The 20835-nt window shown below is 39.7% G+C and overlaps 1 protein-coding gene across 2 annotated transcripts in view; it reads right to left on the reverse strand.

Moving 5' to 3' along the window:
• adgb (androglobin) overlaps window positions 1-20835 on the reverse strand; it is a 37402-nt gene continuing 16567 nt past the window's right edge. Inside the window, exons 13-35 of one of the 2 annotated variants that reach the window (XM_080882290.1) lie at window positions 19988-20030; window positions 18968-19082; window positions 18797-18860; window positions 18568-18663; window positions 18051-18162; window positions 17710-17848; window positions 15873-15987; window positions 14820-14987; window positions 13753-13882; window positions 13249-13383; window positions 11311-11404; window positions 10517-10648; window positions 10202-10355; window positions 9831-10018; window positions 9560-9726; window positions 8580-8707; window positions 7065-7176; window positions 4958-5091; window positions 3975-4130; window positions 3754-3832; window positions 3565-3667; window positions 758-941; window positions 1-620 (exon numbers count right to left, since the gene is read on the reverse strand). In XM_080882290.1, the coding sequence (XP_080738416.1) occupies window positions 414-620; window positions 758-941; window positions 3565-3667; window positions 3754-3832; window positions 3975-4130; window positions 4958-5091; window positions 7065-7176; window positions 8580-8707; window positions 9560-9726; window positions 9831-10018; window positions 10202-10355; window positions 10517-10648; window positions 11311-11404; window positions 13249-13383; window positions 13753-13882; window positions 14820-14987; window positions 15873-15987; window positions 17710-17848; window positions 18051-18162; window positions 18568-18663; window positions 18797-18860; window positions 18968-19082; window positions 19988-20030 (2955 nt within the window). In that variant the 3' untranslated portion in view covers window positions 1-413. Of the gene's footprint in view, window positions 621-757; window positions 942-3564; window positions 3668-3753; window positions 3833-3974; window positions 4131-4957; window positions 5092-7064; window positions 7177-8555; window positions 8708-9559; window positions 9727-9830; window positions 10019-10201; window positions 10356-10516; window positions 10649-11310; window positions 11405-13248; window positions 13384-13752; window positions 13883-14819; window positions 14988-15872; window positions 15988-17709; window positions 17849-18050; window positions 18163-18567; window positions 18664-18796; window positions 18861-18967; window positions 19083-19987; window positions 20031-20835 lie in introns of both variants that reach the window. The other variant, XM_080882289.1, reaches the window with a different exon arrangement.

Consider the following 20835-nt stretch of genomic DNA (forward strand, 5'->3'; position numbering starts at 1 on the left):
TTCTTGTGTAGAGCAAAGAGAAAACATGGACAGTGAACATTCACTTTAGATTCAAATGAATAAAAACTACAAATCCTGCTTTCATAGCTATTAATGAACAGTATAGGTAAAGAACACATTAAATATCTCATGGGATATGATCTAAATATTATAATTGTGTGAACATCTTTGTTAAACTACTATCAAACTAGAACATTTAATAAACACTATAGTTAGAGCAACTAGTTGTTTCAAAGTTAAAGGTGTAGTGAAAAGGCGAACGCACTGAATCGTGAACAAATAAACTTCCCATCTGATGTTGTTTCGTAAGGCGCACGTAAACAGTGCTGGGACACAATGACGATAATTCAGTGTGACTACTTCTGAGATGTCTACTGAGGAGAATTGAGACTGGATGTTGGTGCTAAAGACTATCATTTCTTCTTGCCAGCTTTCTTGTCTTGCTTGTTGGGTGGCTGTGCGGAAGCAGAGGTGAAGGCTGCTTGTTTTTCCAGAGCTGCGGACTGGGCCTCCTCCAGAGCCTCCTTCTCTTCTTGTTCCTTTTTGATGCTTGCGCGATGACGGCTATTAAATGCTTCGCACGTATTGTGAAAGTTCTTACAGCGCTGCTCAAAGGCTGCCTGGAGACAAGAGAAATGGCAGCGAGAAAGTAGTTAAAGAATTAGAGGGAAAGGCAGCTGACTCCTTTTAACTTTGATAGCCACAGTGGCTCATTTCTTTCTGTTTCATTACATTCTTCTCCCTCTCTGTCCCTTACCTGCATGTTTTGATACATCTCCAGCTGACATTTCATTAGCTCCTTCCTTTTGAACGCCTCCTGTTTTCTGCACTCCAACACATGCTCTCGGACCAACCGGTAAGTCTGGATCTTTTCAGTGCGCTCCCTCTGCTGGGCCTCTTCTATGTATGAGTCCATCACCACTGGAGAATCCTTTTGGTGTCTACATGTATGCACAAGAACTAAATGTATACGGTGTGCACAGCATTTTTCTGTCACATGAATGTATACCCATCTAATGAGAATGAATAGAAATCTGAAGATATGTTCAAGTACTTTGTACTATAGCACAGTGTCATTACATGCACTGTAGCTACTGTGTCAGGATCAGGTGTTAAACAAATTTTTGGAGAGGGAAACTGAGGATATAGACACGCCTGTGTGTACATAAGTGTGAATCTTGATGTGCCTGACACCCTTTAATAAACTTAACACATCTCTTTCTCTGCTCATATTGCAGGCCAGTGTCGACAGCCACCATTAGCTGGACACACGTGTTGGCACGCACATGCGCACGCTCACAGCAGGAGAGGATGGAGAGGTGATGGGAGAGGGGCACATCTCATTGGAGTAACGAGCTCATAGTGTCCCTGAAATAGCTCTCTAATTAAAAGACCCAAATATCATCTCATTTATCCTGGAGAGGGATGGACAGAGGGAGAGATGGAGGGAGGGAACAAGAGATGGTGTCAGGGAGAGTAATGGGAAACCCAGGGGGGACTGTGGAGGGAGATTCTTCCCTTTAAAACTCTTACTCTGACAATACAGTCACACACAGGACATAGACCAATTTGGAAAGCCATTGGCTAGTCTGTTGGCTTAACCTTTGGTGCTCAACGTGGAATTTGGGGGGGATTATGGTGAAACTGTTTCCTAACTATACTCGATCAGTTTACACTGTACAGTATGTATCTATATGCAACCAAGGTTAAGTGAAATGTGATTGGTCAATTGCTAAGCGACTTATACGAAAACCAAAAAGCCCTTTCCCTATTGATGCTCAAAATTAAGTGCAAATAGTTGTTTACGATGGGTACACATAGATGGGCAGCAAACTCATAGTTGCTTGTAATCCTAGATGTGCATTGATATCAAAGATATTTAAAAATTAATCTCTTGGTAATCGTCATGAATTGCAGGTTAAAGGACCCAAATGTATACTCTGGAGGCAGAGGGATAAAACAGAAGGTAAGCCTTTGTTTCACAGTTCAAACTAACAATGAAAACTAGAAACCCAAACTCTAAATTAGCCCAGCAGATCACAGAAAGAAAACACACGGGGAAGTTAACACGAAGACAGAATTATTTATACACATGGGGAGAACAGGCAAGGAAAGACAGCTGAGGAAAGCTAGACACAGTTGTACACAATCAAGACAATGAGGTTGGGGGAAAAGTAAAACGGGAAATAACTAAGAGTCACTAATCACAAACAGACTCCATAAACAGTAACTAGAACTCAAATGCAACAAGAACAAGAACAAGGCACAAAAAGCACAAATCAACCAAACATAAAACCCCTGAAGATGACGAAGAACTCGAAATTCTAAGTTAAGGACACAGGGAAGGTTAAATAACACAGAATATAAGGAGGAAAAATATGCTAACTAGCCTTTAAAGGAAACCAGAGTAACATTAAAGTAGAAATCAGAACCAAAGATTAACCCACACAATAATGCCAGCCTCAAAATATAGAAATCAGAACCTAAAATATAAACAACAACAAAAATGTAGCTGCAGTAAAAACTCTCGGTGACTGTTACTGTATTGTCATTCTGAGGGCTGAGGCACATTTAGCTGTGCTGTTAGAAACTGAAGTCAGCTATATAAGAGGAGGAATGGCAGGCTCACAAATGTTACATTTGTGTATATTTTTAATGCATGAATAGCCTGTAAATCCAAATGTTTAGAGATTTCAAAACAATAAACTACTTACTGTTTTTGCTGTGTCATGTACTAATCACCCTGATGTTCAAAGTACCCACTCAAATCAAGTTACTATCAAGCACTAGAATATGAATGATTAAGTGCAAAGCTATCAATTCATCCATATTCCTAACTATTTATCCTATTTAGGGCTGCGGGTTAGAATTTAGAATCACCAGTTAACCTGAGATGCATGTCTTTGGTCTATGGGGGGAAGTCCAAGTACCCAGAATAAACCCAGACAGAGAAGGGAGAGTTTAAAAGGATAAAGAAGAAATAAACAGCAAAATAATATAATGCTTATTATGTAAATAATTTCATTACATTCTTAAAAATGAAAGGTACAGCTTAAAAAACATTATGCCAGTAGCCGTACTAAATAGCATCCACCTTATCTCCATACATTACACACACTGCTGTAGCTTGAAGTCCTTGCATTGCCCTTTCAGGCCCTGTTAAGTATACAATGTAACACTGCTGTTCACACTGGACCAATGAGAGCAAAGGTCATAAAGACAGGAAATTACTAATAATGTTCTGCAGATATTGTATGAACCAATCTGTTCCTGAGAACAAGAACACCGACATATTCACCAACCTTCCAGCTCTTAATTCAGGTCCACAAATCTACATTAGGTAACTAGACTGCATCCTGCATATTAGCCACAGGACCTCAACAGGGGGAGGAAAATGCAAGCATCTGTTTTAAAATACAATGAGATGATGTAACTTTCTTTGTTGGCTGTGTGTCATTTCCCATCTATATCGTCTAAGCTTGCATGCTGGGACAAGCTGAACAATCAAATAGATAGTGAAAGAGTGAAAAGGGACAGAGACGGAAAAGTATAGCAATGGAGAACCTGGTAAAGTGACTGTAGTCCATGTGAGGAAAGGAGCAGGGGGTGTCAGTCAACTTCTGATTGGATGCACTCTGAGAGATGTCTTGACCAGGTCTTGAAGCATCTATAGAAGTACCAATAGGACAAGCTCACATTACCATAAACCATATGAGTTCACATAAATATGTTTCCATTTTTAAAGATTCATACCATTGTTTTCCTCTGTAGCAGCATCACCACACTCTTTTTGCTGCACTTGTTTAAGAAAATGGAGACGAGACTGAAAAGCCTAAAAGCAAGACATAGTAAATCATTCTGTCTGAAGCGTATGTTTCAGTGTAGCCCACTTAAATAAATACATAAAAATAAATAAATTAGAGTACATTATATATTCTAAAAGAAGACAGAATATATTAAATTAAAAGGGTTACCTTGGCAGAGCGTCCCGGCTCGGCCATTTCCCATGCTTTTTTAATGGTTTTAATCTGGTCTATTCTTTCTGTGTCTCTCTTAACGTCGATGCCTTTTGCTTTGCTGTTGTCCGTGACAACACGTAGCATCCAGTTTGGTTTAGTTAGGTCAAGGCTCTGCACAGACATTTGCACACAGAGTGCAAAGAACCCACAGAAAAAAAATAACACATGCTGAGACACACAAACACTAGAGCGGAAGGTCGGTTTGCTAAAGTGCGCATGTCTACTTCAAACTTAGTTTTTTTGCCTTTGTTTTACACAACAGATAACTTTTAGTTTATTTGGAGATCGCTTAGTGTCTTTTCTCCATTAAAGTTGCACTTCCCATCAAATTTTAAATGAAAAACGAAGGAGGTCAGTATTAGAAAAACGTTTAAATGTCACCGTGCTTAATGTGTGAATTTAATGTGTGGCACAGCTTTGATCAAAATGCTGCTATTATGTGGATCATAGGTTTATTGAGTGGTTCTGACTGATGAACCAAGTTCTTATCTGAGACTATTATTCACACTCACCATGCAGATTATGTTATCATGAATGGTGAATGTGTTTCAGACATCCTGTATACAGGCAGGCCAGAGATTTGGTTCACCCTGATATGCATTGCCTAGCATTTCATAGCTGGATGAACATCTTTGGAGAGACGTGAACTACACTGTCAAAACAAATGCCTCCATCCTGTACTCCTCAAGCTACAACAAGACCTCTGTGACATATCTTAGCACCTTCTCTTAACTTAAAAGTCGCTGTGAAAAATACATTTAGGTAAACATGGCCTTCAATCTGAGTGGGTGACTGTATAAACATGGGTATATACATGTGAATGCATGCATATACCTTTCTATAAGCGCTTTTATATTTCTACTCCTTATGTGCAGTTGACAGACTTGCAGAGTTGCGGTGTTTTGTCTTTCCTGTACCATACTGTTGTAATACATTACCGTTTCATTAGCGACAGCTGGCTTCCCCTTGTCTCCTTTGGTTTTGCGCTGGGTTTTGGTTGCATCAGACTTGAGGCCATCACGATTTGGTGTGCTAGTGGTAGATGAACGCTTTACATCCTCAAGCTTATTTACTGCATTATGAAGCAGAGATTAAGAACATTAACATTTTCTGTTGTCTTCAGAAAACCTGCTGTGCATTTAGCTTCATAAATACTTTAACTACGGTGTTCACTTTACATTAGATCTAGATTTAAGTTATTTAATGTCCTTATTGGGAAATGCTAAAATTTTAGATTTTTTAAAAAAAATTCTAATGTGAAATGTTAGAATGCTTCAGTTTTGAATGCATGCCATGTCTATAGACATTCAACAGTATCAGATATTCACATTCTACTTAAACAATTAAAGATGGGGACTGCCACACAAACAGCAAAGGTGCTGTGCGGCTGAATGTATGCTAGATGGCACTGTTGCACTTTAAAAACTGAGTCAGATTCAATCCCCAGCTTAGATGAAGTATTAACTATGAGTCTCACTTCTCTGATATAAAGGCGTAATAATCCATCATTTAGCTGACACCCTGCCATTCTGCCTGAAGAGCTTTGGTGAATACTCAATGACTTACTCCTATCTCAAGACATAAAAAAAAAAAAAATCAATGCTAAAACTGGATGTAAATATCAATCTGTGCTGTTGGAATTTATCCCAAAAGGATCCAGAAAACTGATTTAAGTTGGACATGCTTGAAGAAATTGTAAGAAAAGACTGTTGTGTGTTCTCATGGTAACGGTGCAAAGAACTGAGGCTGACTCCTCCAACAGTAGGACTTTAGGTAAATATGTGAAAATGTGCATGCATTCAAAAACATAAGCAGTGCAGTTTTTGTGTTAACTACAGATTGTTAAACAGCTTGTTAAAGAGGTTTTGAGGCTTGGCGTGCCATGTAGTGCGTGCGTATCCATGTAGCATGCAGGGAGCATGATCAAGGGCAGAGGCTCACCACTGAGACGGAGTTAAACTGGATGAAATTAATTCACTTTCCTGCTGAGATATTTCCCAGGACACCAGGGGGCAAGAGCCTGCTTCATTTGACATCCCACTGACCCATTTTCATAAGCTTAGGGAAAACATAGACGGTTTTGTATGGACACTGGCATATAGATAGATATGTGGGCTAATGTGAGCATAAACTGGCAAAAAAAATCTTAACATGCAGGAAAAACGACATTTAAAAAGACAGAAAAACACTGTCTATTTATGGCAGTCTCAAATGACAGTGTTCATTTTACACACTGACACGCACACACACCCAAACACACATGTCACCTGTAGATTTCATATCATGCAAATGGAATAACTGAATGGTTAAGTACGGGGAACCTTGGCATCAGCTCTGGTGAAAACACAACAGAAATTCGGTGATAGCAAGCTTGCTTTCCTCTCCAGGCATTCATGCACGCTCTCCCCATGCAGCAACCCGTTCAAATCAGCATCGACAGATGCTGCGATTATTTTATCCCCTTCAATTTTTTATTTTTTTTTAAGAAGCTTCAACCAATTTCAAAGACGTGATTTTTCAATTGATCCAATTTGTATAGCATGATTAAAGGCAGAGAACCAAGAGCTGGTGGCAGAGGACGGGATTACTGCCACAGCCAGCGACCACTGGGCACAAGAAATCACACTCTATGATCTGCAAAAGCAGCTGCATTCATTTGGCTTTCATTACAGTTGTGATTACAGGCCCATGGCAAGTGGAAGCAAAGAATAAACTGTGCCTGCCTTGGCCCCTGACACTGCCTACTGAGTATCACTCACATTTCAGACTGAACACAAAATAAACTGTGCGAAAACAAACATTAAGGGCTTAGTAGAAAATCCATTCAGAACCAAGTGCTTAAATGCTGACAAAGTTTTGATAGAATAATAAAAATGAACTGCTTTATGGCCCATTACAGTCCTATCTGTGAGAAGATTCATGGCACTATAGTGAACAATCCAATCATATGTGTATGTTTTCCAGGAAAAAGATGCAAACAGGGTTTCTTTCCTGGCTGCCCCCTTGGAAACTGATGTGGTAATAGTAAATGCCTTGAGTATGTACCTCTTGTCTCATTGTTCTCCAAGTCTTTGACTGAACAAGCAAAAGCCAACTGGGATTCACTCAGATTCCAAGTCTTATAAAGCACCTCTGCCTGCACCACGTACTTGTGAACCTGTGAAACATGGATGAACAATGTAAAACACCTGCATCAGAGTACAATATAACGCATTACACACATACAAAAAAAGGCATATACGACATGATTTATGCAGGAATCAAAACTATGAACTAAAGCCAACACAACCTGACAATATACTATAAACATCTGCATCAGTGTTCATGACACAGGGAGACAAAAAAGACCTAGAACCCACTTTGCTGCTGTGGTAAACAATTAAAGTGCATGTTCACCACAAAAACTAAGTGAAGGCAGAGGGCTGGTTAGCCAAGGTTATCTCACGTAACACCCACGTCCATCACACTGAACAGAAAGGACAGAATTCAGACAAAATTCCAAGAAGTAAATCAAGCGTATAAAGAAACAGAAAAAGCACTACAAAAAATAAAAGTGGCATATATTTAATTTTTTTCCCATTCGCTTACATATATCTTTGAGTCCCCCCCCAACTCACCCTACACAAGTCTTTACAATTATTCCACCATTACGATGCATCATTGTGTGTGTTGTGAGTCCCTGTGGCAAACAACGCCACTCTATTCACTCACCCTCTGCTTTAAGTCTTTATCTGCTCTAAGCTCTAATCAATAGCTGCTATCAGTGTCATCCGACATTATCTGTCTTAGTGCTACTGACTCACTGTGTTCCCAAAAAAAGATTTAAAAACACACATGGCGTATCCGAAGCGAACGTCTTAACAGGTCTGTAAAAATACATGTTTTTGTAGCCTTAATTCACTGCTTTAACTGCGGCATTAACTGTGTGTATTTGTAAAAATTTGCTGTGTGTATTTGTGAGTATTTGTTGAGGAAAAGCAACTATTATTCACCAGATGCATCACTGTAAAAAAAATCACCACAGAAAAGAATGAATAATAATAATAATAATGAATGACAATAACTATTTTTCATTTTCCACTGTATGCCTGTGCATGTGAATATGTGATGATACACACCTACAGAGCATAACATATGCTTTTGCAACCCTTAAACTAAGACAACAGGTGTGTTAGATGGGGGGTCTTCAGACATTACAGTGAGTCATAAATCATGCACAAATCATGGCTCCCTGACAAGCACTGATAAGTCAGACAGTAAAAAAACAACACCCCTCCAGTTTCTGCTACTCTCCTCTTCTTGTCAAATTGTGTCTCTGAGAATGTGAGTGTGGGTGAGACTAAATTTGCGTGTGTGTGTGTGTGTGTGTGTGTGTGTGTGTGTGTGTGTGTGTGTGTGTGTGTGTGCTTACAGGCGTAATCTGGCAGAAAAAAATGATATCAACAGGCAGCAAGCACGTGGGTGAGAGAGACAGAGAGGGAAAGTGAGATGCCCATGAAAGTGAGAATAGTTAAGTGTTTGAGCAATAGCAGATACCACGCAGACAGTTGTCAGTGATACCATAGTCTCTGTGGGAGGCTGGTACTGGTCAGATGAGGAGATAGATTTTTTAACTGCGCTGTCTTCCCCTTCATTTTGCTGGAAAGTGTTCTCCGAAGGAGACTGCTCCTGTTTATTTTCTTCGGTGTCTGTAACAGAAAGAGAAATCTATTAATGCTGATAAAAGACAAGAATAATAAATATACTAGGAAACATTTTATAAACACTCTAGCATCTGGTCCAAATAAGTGCAAAATTCTAAAGCTCTTCTCCTATTATTTTAACATTTAAAATTAACTCTGAATAACAGGTAGAGTTCCAGCACATTAAGAACGCTTGCTCGTGCTTTCCGAAGTGGTTCAAGGGCGGTTTTGTGTACAATTTGGTTTTAAAATGAGCATACAACAGCAGAGCTTTCTCTCAGCATATGAGAGAACAAAAAGTGCCACATTTAAAATGTTTTCTGCAAAACAAAAATCATACTCAAAAGGTCGGGAGGAACATGGAACTCTTTTAAGAAGGATTTTGTAGAAATTGCTGGCCAGCTGTGGATTGTTGGACAGCTAGAAGATGAAAAGAAAAACGAAATAAAAGAGTAGGAGGAAAGATAATCCTCTTTTTTTTTTAAGTGCAGCATATGTTTAAAACCCCCCAAACCCTAATATTAGCAGTGTTGACTGCTGAATCCGTTTTAACATTAGTAGCATACCACCTTCCTCATAAATTTGACGTGTCTTGTGTGTGATTGTCTTACACTACACTACAAATGTTACTGTAAGCAGAATAAAGATTCAGGTTTGCTGTTGGCAGACTGCAGTAGCTCTCACCAATTAAAACTGCAAGGTGGAATTTCAAGAACTACTGAACAACTACGGTCACAAAAATTTACTGAAAGAAACAGTAAAACTGTGAGACAGTTAAATTGGTTTCATATGTCGAGTGTTAAATTATGAAACACAGATCATCACAAGCTTTGGTTACTGCACCCAATGACACCTCACCTTTGTTCACCAGGAAGAAAAAAACAGGAATCACCACATGGCCCTTCCCAGTTTTGCCAGCTACTTGTTTCTCATGGTCCAGAATGGATAGACGTATCAATACATCTGGGTGGGAAGTCTGAAGCTGAACGGTTGCTACAGTGTCTGTTGTTACATGTACTCTGTAACTATAAAACATTTCACATTATAGCATTAAATTCTCAGAGCATCCCTGCTTTTTCCATTTTATTAACATTAAAAAACAACACTGTATGCCATATAATTCTCTTACCAACAAATGAGATTTTTGTTATTTGGAATGTAATAATCCCGTAATTCCTCTACTGAGAATTCACTAACTGGGGTGTCGCGGGACAGCTTTGGAAGTGGTTCCTTTGAGCCGATCAAGCACATCCTCCACTTTGCACCAGAAGGGGGTAATTCAGGTGTGATAGCTTCCGCTACAAAGGTATAACCAAGCTGGGCCAGGGGATAGAAAGTTCATCATAAAATTATAATTTTATTTTAGAAGGGAGGTATATTGGAAAGAAAATATCAATACCAAATACTATAATAAAGAGTTTTAAAAGGATTTTTCTATATATAATACTAGAAAAGTTCAAAAAAAGCACCACGCAAAAAATTCATGTTATATCCACACACCTTATTGGGTTGATAGACATGGGGTGCTACTCTGTTGAAGACCGTGTTTACCTCCTCTCCTGTGTCATTATTTATGACGTGCAGGAGACAATTAGGGATTGGAGAGTAGACCTTTGGTATCACCAGCACCTCCTCAGAAACCAGGAAAATCTCTCTGTGAACCAGTAAAAAGATCAAGCCGATAATATATCAATATATATAATATATCTAGCACGGCTAGGTAGCAAGGTTATAAGAGGACATCATGCATTTCCACCAGGGTTTTCCAAGACAGCCTAGGAATTCTCTTTCACTGAGTTTATAATGTTCTCTGACCTAAAGACCAAGACCCATGAGTTGGCTGTGTCTGGAAGAGAGACAGTGTAATCAGCAAAGGCGATTTTAGTCGATTCATCTCGTAGACATGGGTAGAGGTCCGCTTTCCTCTTAGAATTGTTGATGATATGCCTGTGCAAGAAACAGAAAGTTCAGAGCACATTTAGAAATTTCAGCTTAAGCAAAAACTATGTCATGAATACAGTTTTAATTTAAGTAGTTAATTTAAGTATTCATTACAAAGTCCCAGAAAACAATCTATGCCTCTTTCATAAGAAAGAACCAGGATGCACTTTGCTTTTCAGTGTGATCTTTGACTTAAGTGATTATTTATGTCAGCTAAGAAAACCACCTCTTCATCCGCCGTACACACATTGACCGAGCTTTTATTGCTCATGCACACACACATGCATCCCCAGGCAGCAGGTCATTCGGCAGACGCTGGTAGCTGATTGGAACGGGGAGAGTATAAACAGCAGATGGTACCACTGGGAAAAGATGGAACACAATGTGGAAAATGCTCCCTGCATGTCCCCCACAGGCTGCCACAACCAGGAGAGGGAGCAGATTCTGGACATGCAGTGCAACAGAGAGGCTAAACGCATGCCATGCAATATACACAGCATTGGCACTGGAACGCATTTGCAGCGCTTTCATATACTTTCAAATATTTGTGTTGACAAAAAAACCCACTACGATTGCTAGACTCACCATGTAAGCGCACACAGTCAGTACATTTTTATTACTTAGTCACCTCTGTCATACACTTTGATAGACCTCAGTTGTTCATTTACCTCAGCAAGAAAGCTGCATGTTTGTGTGCATCACATTCAATTGTCGACCACACGGATGAAAGGATCTTGGACGCATTGAGGTTCTCCTTCGTTCCTGAACGACATGAGCACACGCACAGAAAAGTAGCCTCCATTAAAGATGAAAGAAAAACCCATGTTGCTGTCAAACGCATGAAAAAATCATTGAAGTTGACCTAGTTCAGAGTGGGAAGCAGATATTGCAAAGTGCATTTTTACTTCATCCAGCGATAGGCTGATAGGAGAAGATTATTCTCACCTTGACACTTAATTTTCACACTCATCTCACCTGAGAGGTAAGCCCTCTGACAGAACGCAATTTTTGACAAGAAATCCTGCATACTTGCAAGTATGCATGTATTAGTAAATGTGTGCGTGTGCACAGAAATGCTCAGAAGAGATTGTTTAATGCTGTATTTTTTTTTCACATATTCACATGTGGCAAAAGGTATCCCCAGTTTTTCCCGCCACACATCCTTGCCCTCAGCTCTCTTTTCTAAGTGGCACTTCAAACTGACCAGCATAATGTAAGACTGGCAAATGAGATTTACAAATGGAGCTAACAGAGTGGAAGAAAATAAAGCAAAAGCAGTGCGCATAAATACCGGGGAACTACTGAGGTGCTTGAAGGGTACCATGTCATTAACAAGTACTATCCTGGGCAATGTGGACATTGTGGCATGTTTTGAGTGAATGGTTTTTTAAAGTGCTGTTAGACAGTCAGTATCACTCTGAGTGGAACTCTAAAGGCTGCACTTTGTGCTTTGATTTGAAAGAACTTAACTATGTTAGGCCAATTTCATAAAAAAGTCAAGCTGTTCAGTGTGTGCATGTACATGTGCTCATACTAATGTCACACGACCACCAGCATAATAATTTCGAGATGCCGGCAGACTGACTCTAATGATGTGGGTATTTTAGATGTCTGAGATGCTCAAGCTACATTTTCAAGCCATGGGAAATTAGGCACTCTCTCATTTCTGGTGTATTACAGTGCTGCTTTAGGCAAACCCCACACTAATGAAACTGTCCATACCCCCATATGTACAAGTTACTCAGAGGGGTCACAGTGTCATGTGTTGTTGCCTGGAGAAGGCACAGCAATAAACAGAGGATGGCTGTGCAGTACATCGCCTTCAGCGATTCCTTGGGAATCAACAAACAGTGATGGACCTTCACATTAAGACGATTACTGTTACATTATCTCTAAAAACACATCCAAATATTTTCACTAAAACTGAGGGAAATTTCTAATTTACCAGAAAACTGTTCAAAAGCAACACTGATACTAAAACAGTATATTATTCCAAAGCCAGACTGGAATAGCTGCACAACACTGTCTCTATGTAATCTCTCATTTTTCCTAGAAAGTGTCCACTGCTTCCCCGTCTTCTCTTCCCTATCTTTCTGTTGATGTCACTAATGAACATCAGTCAGTGATGCAGGAACGCTGTTTGCACATGTATATGATGCGCATGTTTCCTCTCGTCTGTGTATCCCCGATGTGGTTAGCCTCCATCGGTCAGGATTTATTAGTAAGAGTGGCAGTCTCATCAATACATATTTGCGTTGCTGCTCAGGAGCTCGATGTACGCCAGCAGGCTAAATTATACAGTGAATGCAGAACTAACAGGTGTTTTGTGTGTGAGGGGTTTTTTGGATAATAAATCTAGGAATGAAAAACAGGCCATCCTGTGTTTTTGTGGGTCTTTTTGCACATTTTCTATTTTTACTTAAATTGCTGTAGTTGCTGTGTCTCTCTTCTCCTTCACAGAGCACAGAAAATAAAGTATTCACTGGCGCTGTCTACTCAAAAGCCAGTATTTTTTATTATTGATTTGAAAGATGAGCTTTGAATCACACCACTTTCCTTGAAATATTATATTCTCTGTGTGTGCGCGTGTACATTCAGTTGTTTACCAGGTTTTGAGGCATCAAGGATCTCGCGCACTAAGTGCCCTCTGAATCCAGCCTGCAGAACGGTCACTGCCTTGACCTCTCTGTCTGTTGGCTCCCTGTCTCTCCACATTTCTGGGGGCTCCAAATCTGCATTTACTTAACAAACAGAATGAGGGCATAAAACAGCAAATTGTGGGTGAATATGAATTAATGAAAAGAGCGACACTGCATGTAAACAAAGACACATTTATTAATATTCTTTTGATTTAATGTGTAGTTGCAATCTTATGATATTTCTAATGTGAACAATTACTTAGGATGAGTCAGTGCCCTAAAGTGTTTAAAGCTACTGAGTTTAGTACACATATATAAATATATATATATATATGTATATATATTTAGTATATATATTTAGGTATACAGACTTTTATAAGCTTAGCACAACTGATTACATCTATGAGCTTCTAATGTTATGTATATAACATGATAGCATACAATATCTCCAAACAAATAAGTGGCACCTACATATAGGGGGGTATTCTTCAGGGAACAGTGAAGGGTCAGCAGTGAGAGCTTGTACAGCAAACTGCTCGTCTGCTTTCAGCTTCCTCCCCAGAGCCTCACGCAGCATGTGGTAAACTGCCAAGTTAAACACCTACAAACACCAGAACACATGCAGTCATGGTAAAAAGAAAACACACCTTCTGTCAATTCTAAGGTTTTACATACCAGGACATAACAAGCAAGCAAGCCTGAGCAGGTCTTAAAATCACCTAAATACAACCTGAGATGAACACCAATATATGGCATATTACAATGTGTCATTACAATGTGTCATTTATTTAAAATATAGGAGTGTGTGAAAAACCAAGTACACCTTTACTGCTTCCATTTGAATTAGGAGGGTAGGTAGCAGCCAGGACCTGCTAATCAAATAGACTTAATTAATTGATCATCAGCAAATGTGACCATTTGGGTGTGTGTAACACAAGGCCAAGGAGGAAAGACAGCAGCAATGACCAAATTAAAGAGGATGTACGGTCATTTTGTTGTGGTTGCACATTTTGCAAAATTGTAACTATGTGAATCCATAGCTCCTATGACCAATAGCCTTTCATGTGTAGGAGGGTTGTTAGACCCCACATCAGTCATTACCACTACCTAAATTCTTTAAATGAAAACCTTTTCTTCCATTGGTATCTTTGTAAGGCTTGTGAAAAATGCATTCGGTTCCAAGTAAAAGACACCACAGTCGCATAAATATGGACTCCATTGAGGCAATTCAGAAATTCTGACCAGTCAGAAATGATTATTCCTCAGAGCTATTGTAAATCAATGTCAATTAAGCAACACTAATTTTCTATAACAGCCAAACATATTTGTTCAATAATAAATTAAGTTTCTGGTCATTCAAAGTCATAAATCAATGTAATTTATCTAATCTAAATTAAAGACATGGCCTAACAACTGTAAAACGAATTTTTCAACATATAGATTTAGCAGCTGTCAACTGTCAATGACTTGCCAAAGGTATAAAGGATGCTGAGCTATGCACTCTACATAGAATCTGTGTGTACCTATGAGCAAACTACCTTGCAGTGCTCCCATTTTTCCTGGGTGGTGCTGATGTTTCTGGGACAGTGAGTTTCTTCCAGACCCTTTCTTAGTGCTGGCTGCTGCTGCTTATCACTAAAAGAAGCCACCAATCTGGACAGGGCCCTAAAGATGGAAGAGGCCTGCTCAGTGAAATGGGCACTTTCCTATTAAAAGAGAAGAACAGTTGGGAGGCATCTCAGTTTTATTTAGTGTTGGGAGTTTACACAGACAGAAAGTAAACAAGGACAGTGTATCATGCTACAATCTGGTGCACTTCCATGGTGATCAAATCAGAATTGCTTATAGAACATTTGCTATATGCACATAAACAGTGATGGGCTAAGGCTACACAATCGACAAAAGAAAGATGAAAAATATAAATTCAGCTATACAAAGGTAAGAGAAAATGTGTGAGAGCAGAGTCACTAACATGATGTGATTTTTTAAATTGAAGCTGGAGTAAGCCCAGTTTCAAAATGCCACAGTGAGGAGATTGCAACAAGGGCAATGTTATCCTCTTTGTCACTATGTTCCAAAAAGCTCTGCTTTTAAAAAAAAAAAAAATGTCATGAGGTAGGATAAAAAGCACATATTCTCTTTAGTTTCCCTTTATTTTATTCTGTTCCAGTGATTTCACCACAAAATATCATGACAGATGTGCTTAAATTGAACACCATGAGGGCTAGTTTCTCCATGTGTTTAACCACCCCTTATATTTCTTAGTCAGTATGCGCCCCTTTGACCCTTTCTATTTACATATACTGTATCATCAAAGCGATCACTTCTATTTTTGTGAAAATTTTCCTGGAGATAAAAAAGAAAGAAAGAAAGAAAGAAAGAAAGAAAGAAAGAAAGAAAGAAAGAAAGAAAGAAAGAAAGAAAGCCATTTACATGTCAAATCTTATATCAGAAATGTGAATGTGCATCTATTTAGTAGCAGCATGTGGCAGAATACGGCTGCAGGATAATATTCTGAAAGGAGCGCCACCGCTCAGAAAGCCACCCATTTACTACAATGGAATTACCATCATTGTCATAAATAAAGGCACCTTTGTAAGGTGTGGCATGATGGTTTCTTCTTCTCCAAAGATAAATGGTGTCTTGCTGCAGAGGTGGACATGGTAACCCAATGCTGCATTTATGTGGATGCACAGCACATGCCGCCTGATGGGAAGAGCACAAAAAAAAATTTGCATTCTGAAAGCAATCACTCATTCATTGCACTTTCCTAAAACCTGTGGTTTCCAGCCTATTTGGCTTGTGACCTTCAGTCTGTCCACACCGGGCCTGACGTGTTGCCATTAGTTCAACCACAGAGTGACGTTTCCTTCTTAGATTCAACTATAAAACTATCTAGGATAAAGAAATCAAAAGAAAATCAAACTATTTGTGTAGAATCACCAACTATTTTTGTCCTACAACCACATTTCAAAAAAAATGTGTTTCTGCATTTTGTTTTTATTTACATTTTGCTGTATTTAACAATTAAAGCTACTGACAGAGAACGTGAATAGCACTCATTAACTAGTTACAATGTGATGGTCTGGTGCAAAAACGTGGGTCCTGTAATTCATGCAGTTGTTAACAGAAGCTACAAAATCAAAGAGAAATTCCTTTTCTTTTTTTTGCATTAGAGGAGCTATGTTCCTGTCAAATAATACTGACTAGGTCAGACAGTCAGATGTGCAGTAGCCTAATGTCCTCTCCACCAAATACCAAACTGAGTTCACAAGGCCTGGTCAGGCATGAGAGAGTGGAGCTCCACTTTCTTGGCCCCATTAGCTTTACATAATTTAGCCATTACAGCCCTAACTAGATGGATGAGCACTGAGGCAGAGCTGGGCTAGTACTGTGGAAACATTCAAAAGGGAAATAAATGCGAGCGAGACAAAAGAAGATAAGGCGTATGGGAGAGAAGACAGTGAGAAGAAACTAAAACAGAAACTGAGACAAAAGAGACTTAAAAACAAGATTATAATGGAAAAAAACCTCTTTAACATTAACAGATTAGCACAGATCAGCATGTGAATGGCGAGACCATAAAGTTTAACATATGAAAATGGGCATACAAAGAGAGCTTTAAAATGATTGCTGCCCAGAAGCAAGATCAGATATTATGTCTTGGAGAGCTAATACTATGAGGTTTATGGGCATGGTTAGTTGAGTGCTATGTGTGTGATTATGGCTCAGTGGTAATTGCACTCCTCCATACCTGCACCTGACCCCAGAAACTAGGCCCTCTGCTTCTAGGCCAAGTCACACCCAATAATAGAGACTAGGACAGATGCTTTTTACTGCTTTTCAGAGCATCTGAGGTAGGCAAGATATCCTCTGCAGGGTACCCTCTGCAGGATGCTCTACAGCTATGCAGAACAGATCTTTGCTCAGCTGTATAAATCCCAACAAGTGTGAAACATGAACATTTTCTTTTCTTTGTCAAAAGATCTCACAGGTGCTGTACAAAAAAGGAAAAATTCACCATTATTAGAACAAGTTCCCGTGATGACAATTACATACCGCTTAGGGTAATTTAGGATTATGAGAGTAAATGTGAAGGAGGAGAATTGAAGTGTTAAGAAATGCTAAAACAGCTGATTTTTTGTTTCAATACATAACTTGACAATGAAGTCAGAAGATAAGGTTTAAAGCTACATAAGGATGAGATTAGAATGGATACAATTGTAATGCTTTTACTTAGTATTGTGTGTTGAGTGTAATGTGTTATTAGGAAATCATAGCATCACCAAAATCCTAGGCAAAAGAAACAATGGAGCATAATAAGTACAGTACGATGATACTACAAAGGCATTGCTGCAAATTTAATCTAAGACTATCATTTTGATCAAAATACTCTACAGTTCTTAATATAAATCAGTGCTGTCCTACCCCGAGGGCAAGTTTAACACAGCTGCCTTTGTGGAGGTGGTCTTGATGGAGAGAACTGGCAGCTGAGACTGCAGACTTGTCCAGGAGTGTGGCATGGCGATGAGAACTGCAGACCTACGTGCTGCTGACATTTCCTGTTCTGTGAAAGTGGAGTAAAAAAATAAATGCACTGGTGGCACTCTGCAGGGAACAAAATTACAGTGGTTTCACAAAATAAAAATAAAAATAACCCAAAATGTAGATTAAATATGTCTTTGATGCACGGTTTGTACCTGCGAGGAAAGTTAGTGTTTGTGTTTCCATGTATGTGTGTCTGTGTCTGTGCACTGATAAGCCCTTACTCTCCTCAGCTGCATGTCCCCAGAGAAGAAGAGAAGAGAAGCTGATGAGGATCTGGGAAGGTTGCAGGCTGTCCACACACAGGTAATAAGTGCCTCTCACCTCTGGACACTGCTGGAAGAAACACAAACACGGAGAAGGACAAGTGGAAGAGAGAAAGAGCAGAAAGCCGTCGGGAGACATGGAAGATAAACTAATAGAACGGTGGCTTAGTGGAGGAGCAGTTGAAGGAAAATTCAGAGAAGAGAAGGGAGCATGGTTGCAGTGGGGGATTCAAATAAACAGAAGTAAAAACAAAAAACAGGTGGAGGCTTCATAGTTGGCACCTAAATGAGAGATACAGAGACAAAGACTTAAGTAATGTCAGAAAAAGCAGCTGCTGAGAAAGGCAAAGCAGGAGACAAAGAGAGGGGAAGACTGACAGAGACCAAAAGGGTCAGAAAGTATGAATTTCAGAATAACAAGTCGAGACAATTCTTAGTATGCATATTGGAGTGTTGCTGTTGTTTACATGCTTACTTCAGGGCTTGCTACAGCAAGGGATCCGGAGCTAAGTGTCTGTGTGGATGATCCACTGCATTTGACGGCTACTGTTGTTTTGGAGAGGACAGTATTCTGCAGATAAAACCAGCTTAGTTAATCACAATATGTCCCGTACAATTACTAATTGTATGTCAAAGCACATTCAGTTACGTGGGAAAATAAAACCAAAGTTTAGTCCCGTAGATAGAACTTGCACAGTCTGTACCTTAAAATGTGATTTCTGAATATGATGCTGGTAAGTCTGTGGCTTATGAAACACCAAGAGAGTCCTGAAATTAGAATACAAATAACCCCGCTTACTTTATTTTATTTTTTAGCATGAGCGATTATGATATTAATCAGAACCTATTTCTGCATGTATGTATATGTGTCTCACTGAAAGCATTTATCAAAGTCCTCCAGGTCAACCCAGGTCTTCTGTAGGACTGGCTTGTTAGTCGCATAGTAGGATTCCTCAGTTACAGGCTCTTTGATTTCAGTTTGGGGCCTATCTGCAAATAAAGTTTAAATTGAACATAAGGTGGCACCGTTCCTGAGTAATAATACATTTATATACATGCATTTTCTTGTGTTAGTCATTTGGTATAACGTAGTATGCATGTAGAATATAGACACCTAGCTGAAAGTGGAGCCACTGGGTAAAATTCTTGATATCCTCTTTGTCAAAATTCAGTAACTAAACGCTTTTCCTTTTGTGACTCATAGCAAGTTATCCTAGACTCAAATCATTATCTTAAACACAGCGAGCCGAATTGGCCAAACTCCCACATAATGGCACAGTGTAAGCGCACATGCACATCCTCACTCCCACTCACCGACTCCCACTATCTCAATGCATCTCATAGACATATGCACACATCCCCAAAAAACACACACATGCACACCCATACACATACAAACAGTCTGCCCCCAAGCTCTACTTAAAGCGAGAGTCTGATCAGAAAGCTGAGGTGGCGAGGGCCACCGTCTCTGCTGTTGAGCAATGGTGGTCCGTTAACTCAAACTGCAGGTGTTACTAAGCAACTAAACGGGGGCAGAGAGGAGGCAGGGAATTGGCCGGTTGTCACAAAGCATAATTTCAGTCCTATCTTTTTCAAAACGTCTCGACCAACCGCTACAAGCACGGAGAGGACGATGGTTGGATTGGAGGCAAGAGATAAAAATACGTCTAATTACATTAATTGGGACTATGATGCACGGATGCCGTTCGAGTCAAACAGTAATGAAGACCTCCATAACATATGTCAACTGCATAAAAAATCCAGAAAAAACTGAAAATAAGGGGCATTTGTTATTTGTGGCAGTCTAATATTTGACCTCGGGTAAAGCCATCTTATGTTGGGATTCAAAGACAGCTCGCATTAGGGGCCTGGTGTTGCAAAGGAACAGCTTTTACCATTGGAGATGTCATCACTGTTCTTCTTGTCCTCTGCAGTAACCTAAAGGGACAACGAGAGAGTGAAAAAAGAGAAAGTGAGAGAGGCATGAACTGTGTGTTGCTGACAGAGTAGCACTGGCAGAGATACGCCTCCACCCTCTAGTGATTCCATGCCAGCTGTGGTGTTGGGCCATTCTCACCCAACACTGAGACACGGTTTAATGTGACAGGGTCTGCCCCTCCCCCTGCTAAAAACACCAACAGGGAATACCAGCTCTAATTTACCCCGACTGTCAGTGACAGATGAGGAGTTATAATGTTGTTTAGTGTGTTGCTTCTCTGAGAGGGGATTTACTAAACAGTCCTGATTTCATGCTTATCTGGCCAGCACAATAAAGAAACATAGCTAATTAGTTATTATCATATGCTTCAAGTAGCATTATGTTTGGTGTGAGCAAGAAGGAAGATGCTGCGGTCTTTAAAAGAGCATTAGAGCTATCAAAGAGAAGTGCAAGAATTAGTACACCAATATCAGCTGGCTCCAACTTTCCTCCAGCCTCCCCACCTCCTTAAAAGAATTTTTTTTTTAAATGTATTTCAAACAATGCTCCCCTCTGGGAAAATTCTGGTGAACGTCCAACAGTTTACTCAGCTCCGAAGAAGAATTATATATCTTCATGTCGTGTAACTTCAAAGCAACCCCTGCCAAGACTCTCTGATGAGTCAGAGTGAGTGTGTGTGTCTCTGTATGTGAGTCACCGCATATTTGAATAAGTACCCAGAGACCCAGACAGACGGAAAGAGGCATTGTGATTGGGAGGCACACTTGACCTCCTCTTCATCACTGTATAGCAACACTTTCCTGC

The sequence above is a fragment of the Rhamphochromis sp. 'chilingali' genome (assembly GCF_963969265.1).
Source record: "Rhamphochromis sp. 'chilingali' genome assembly, chromosome: 5".
Taxonomy (NCBI): Eukaryota; Metazoa; Chordata; class Actinopteri; order Cichliformes; family Cichlidae; genus Rhamphochromis; species Rhamphochromis sp. 'chilingali'.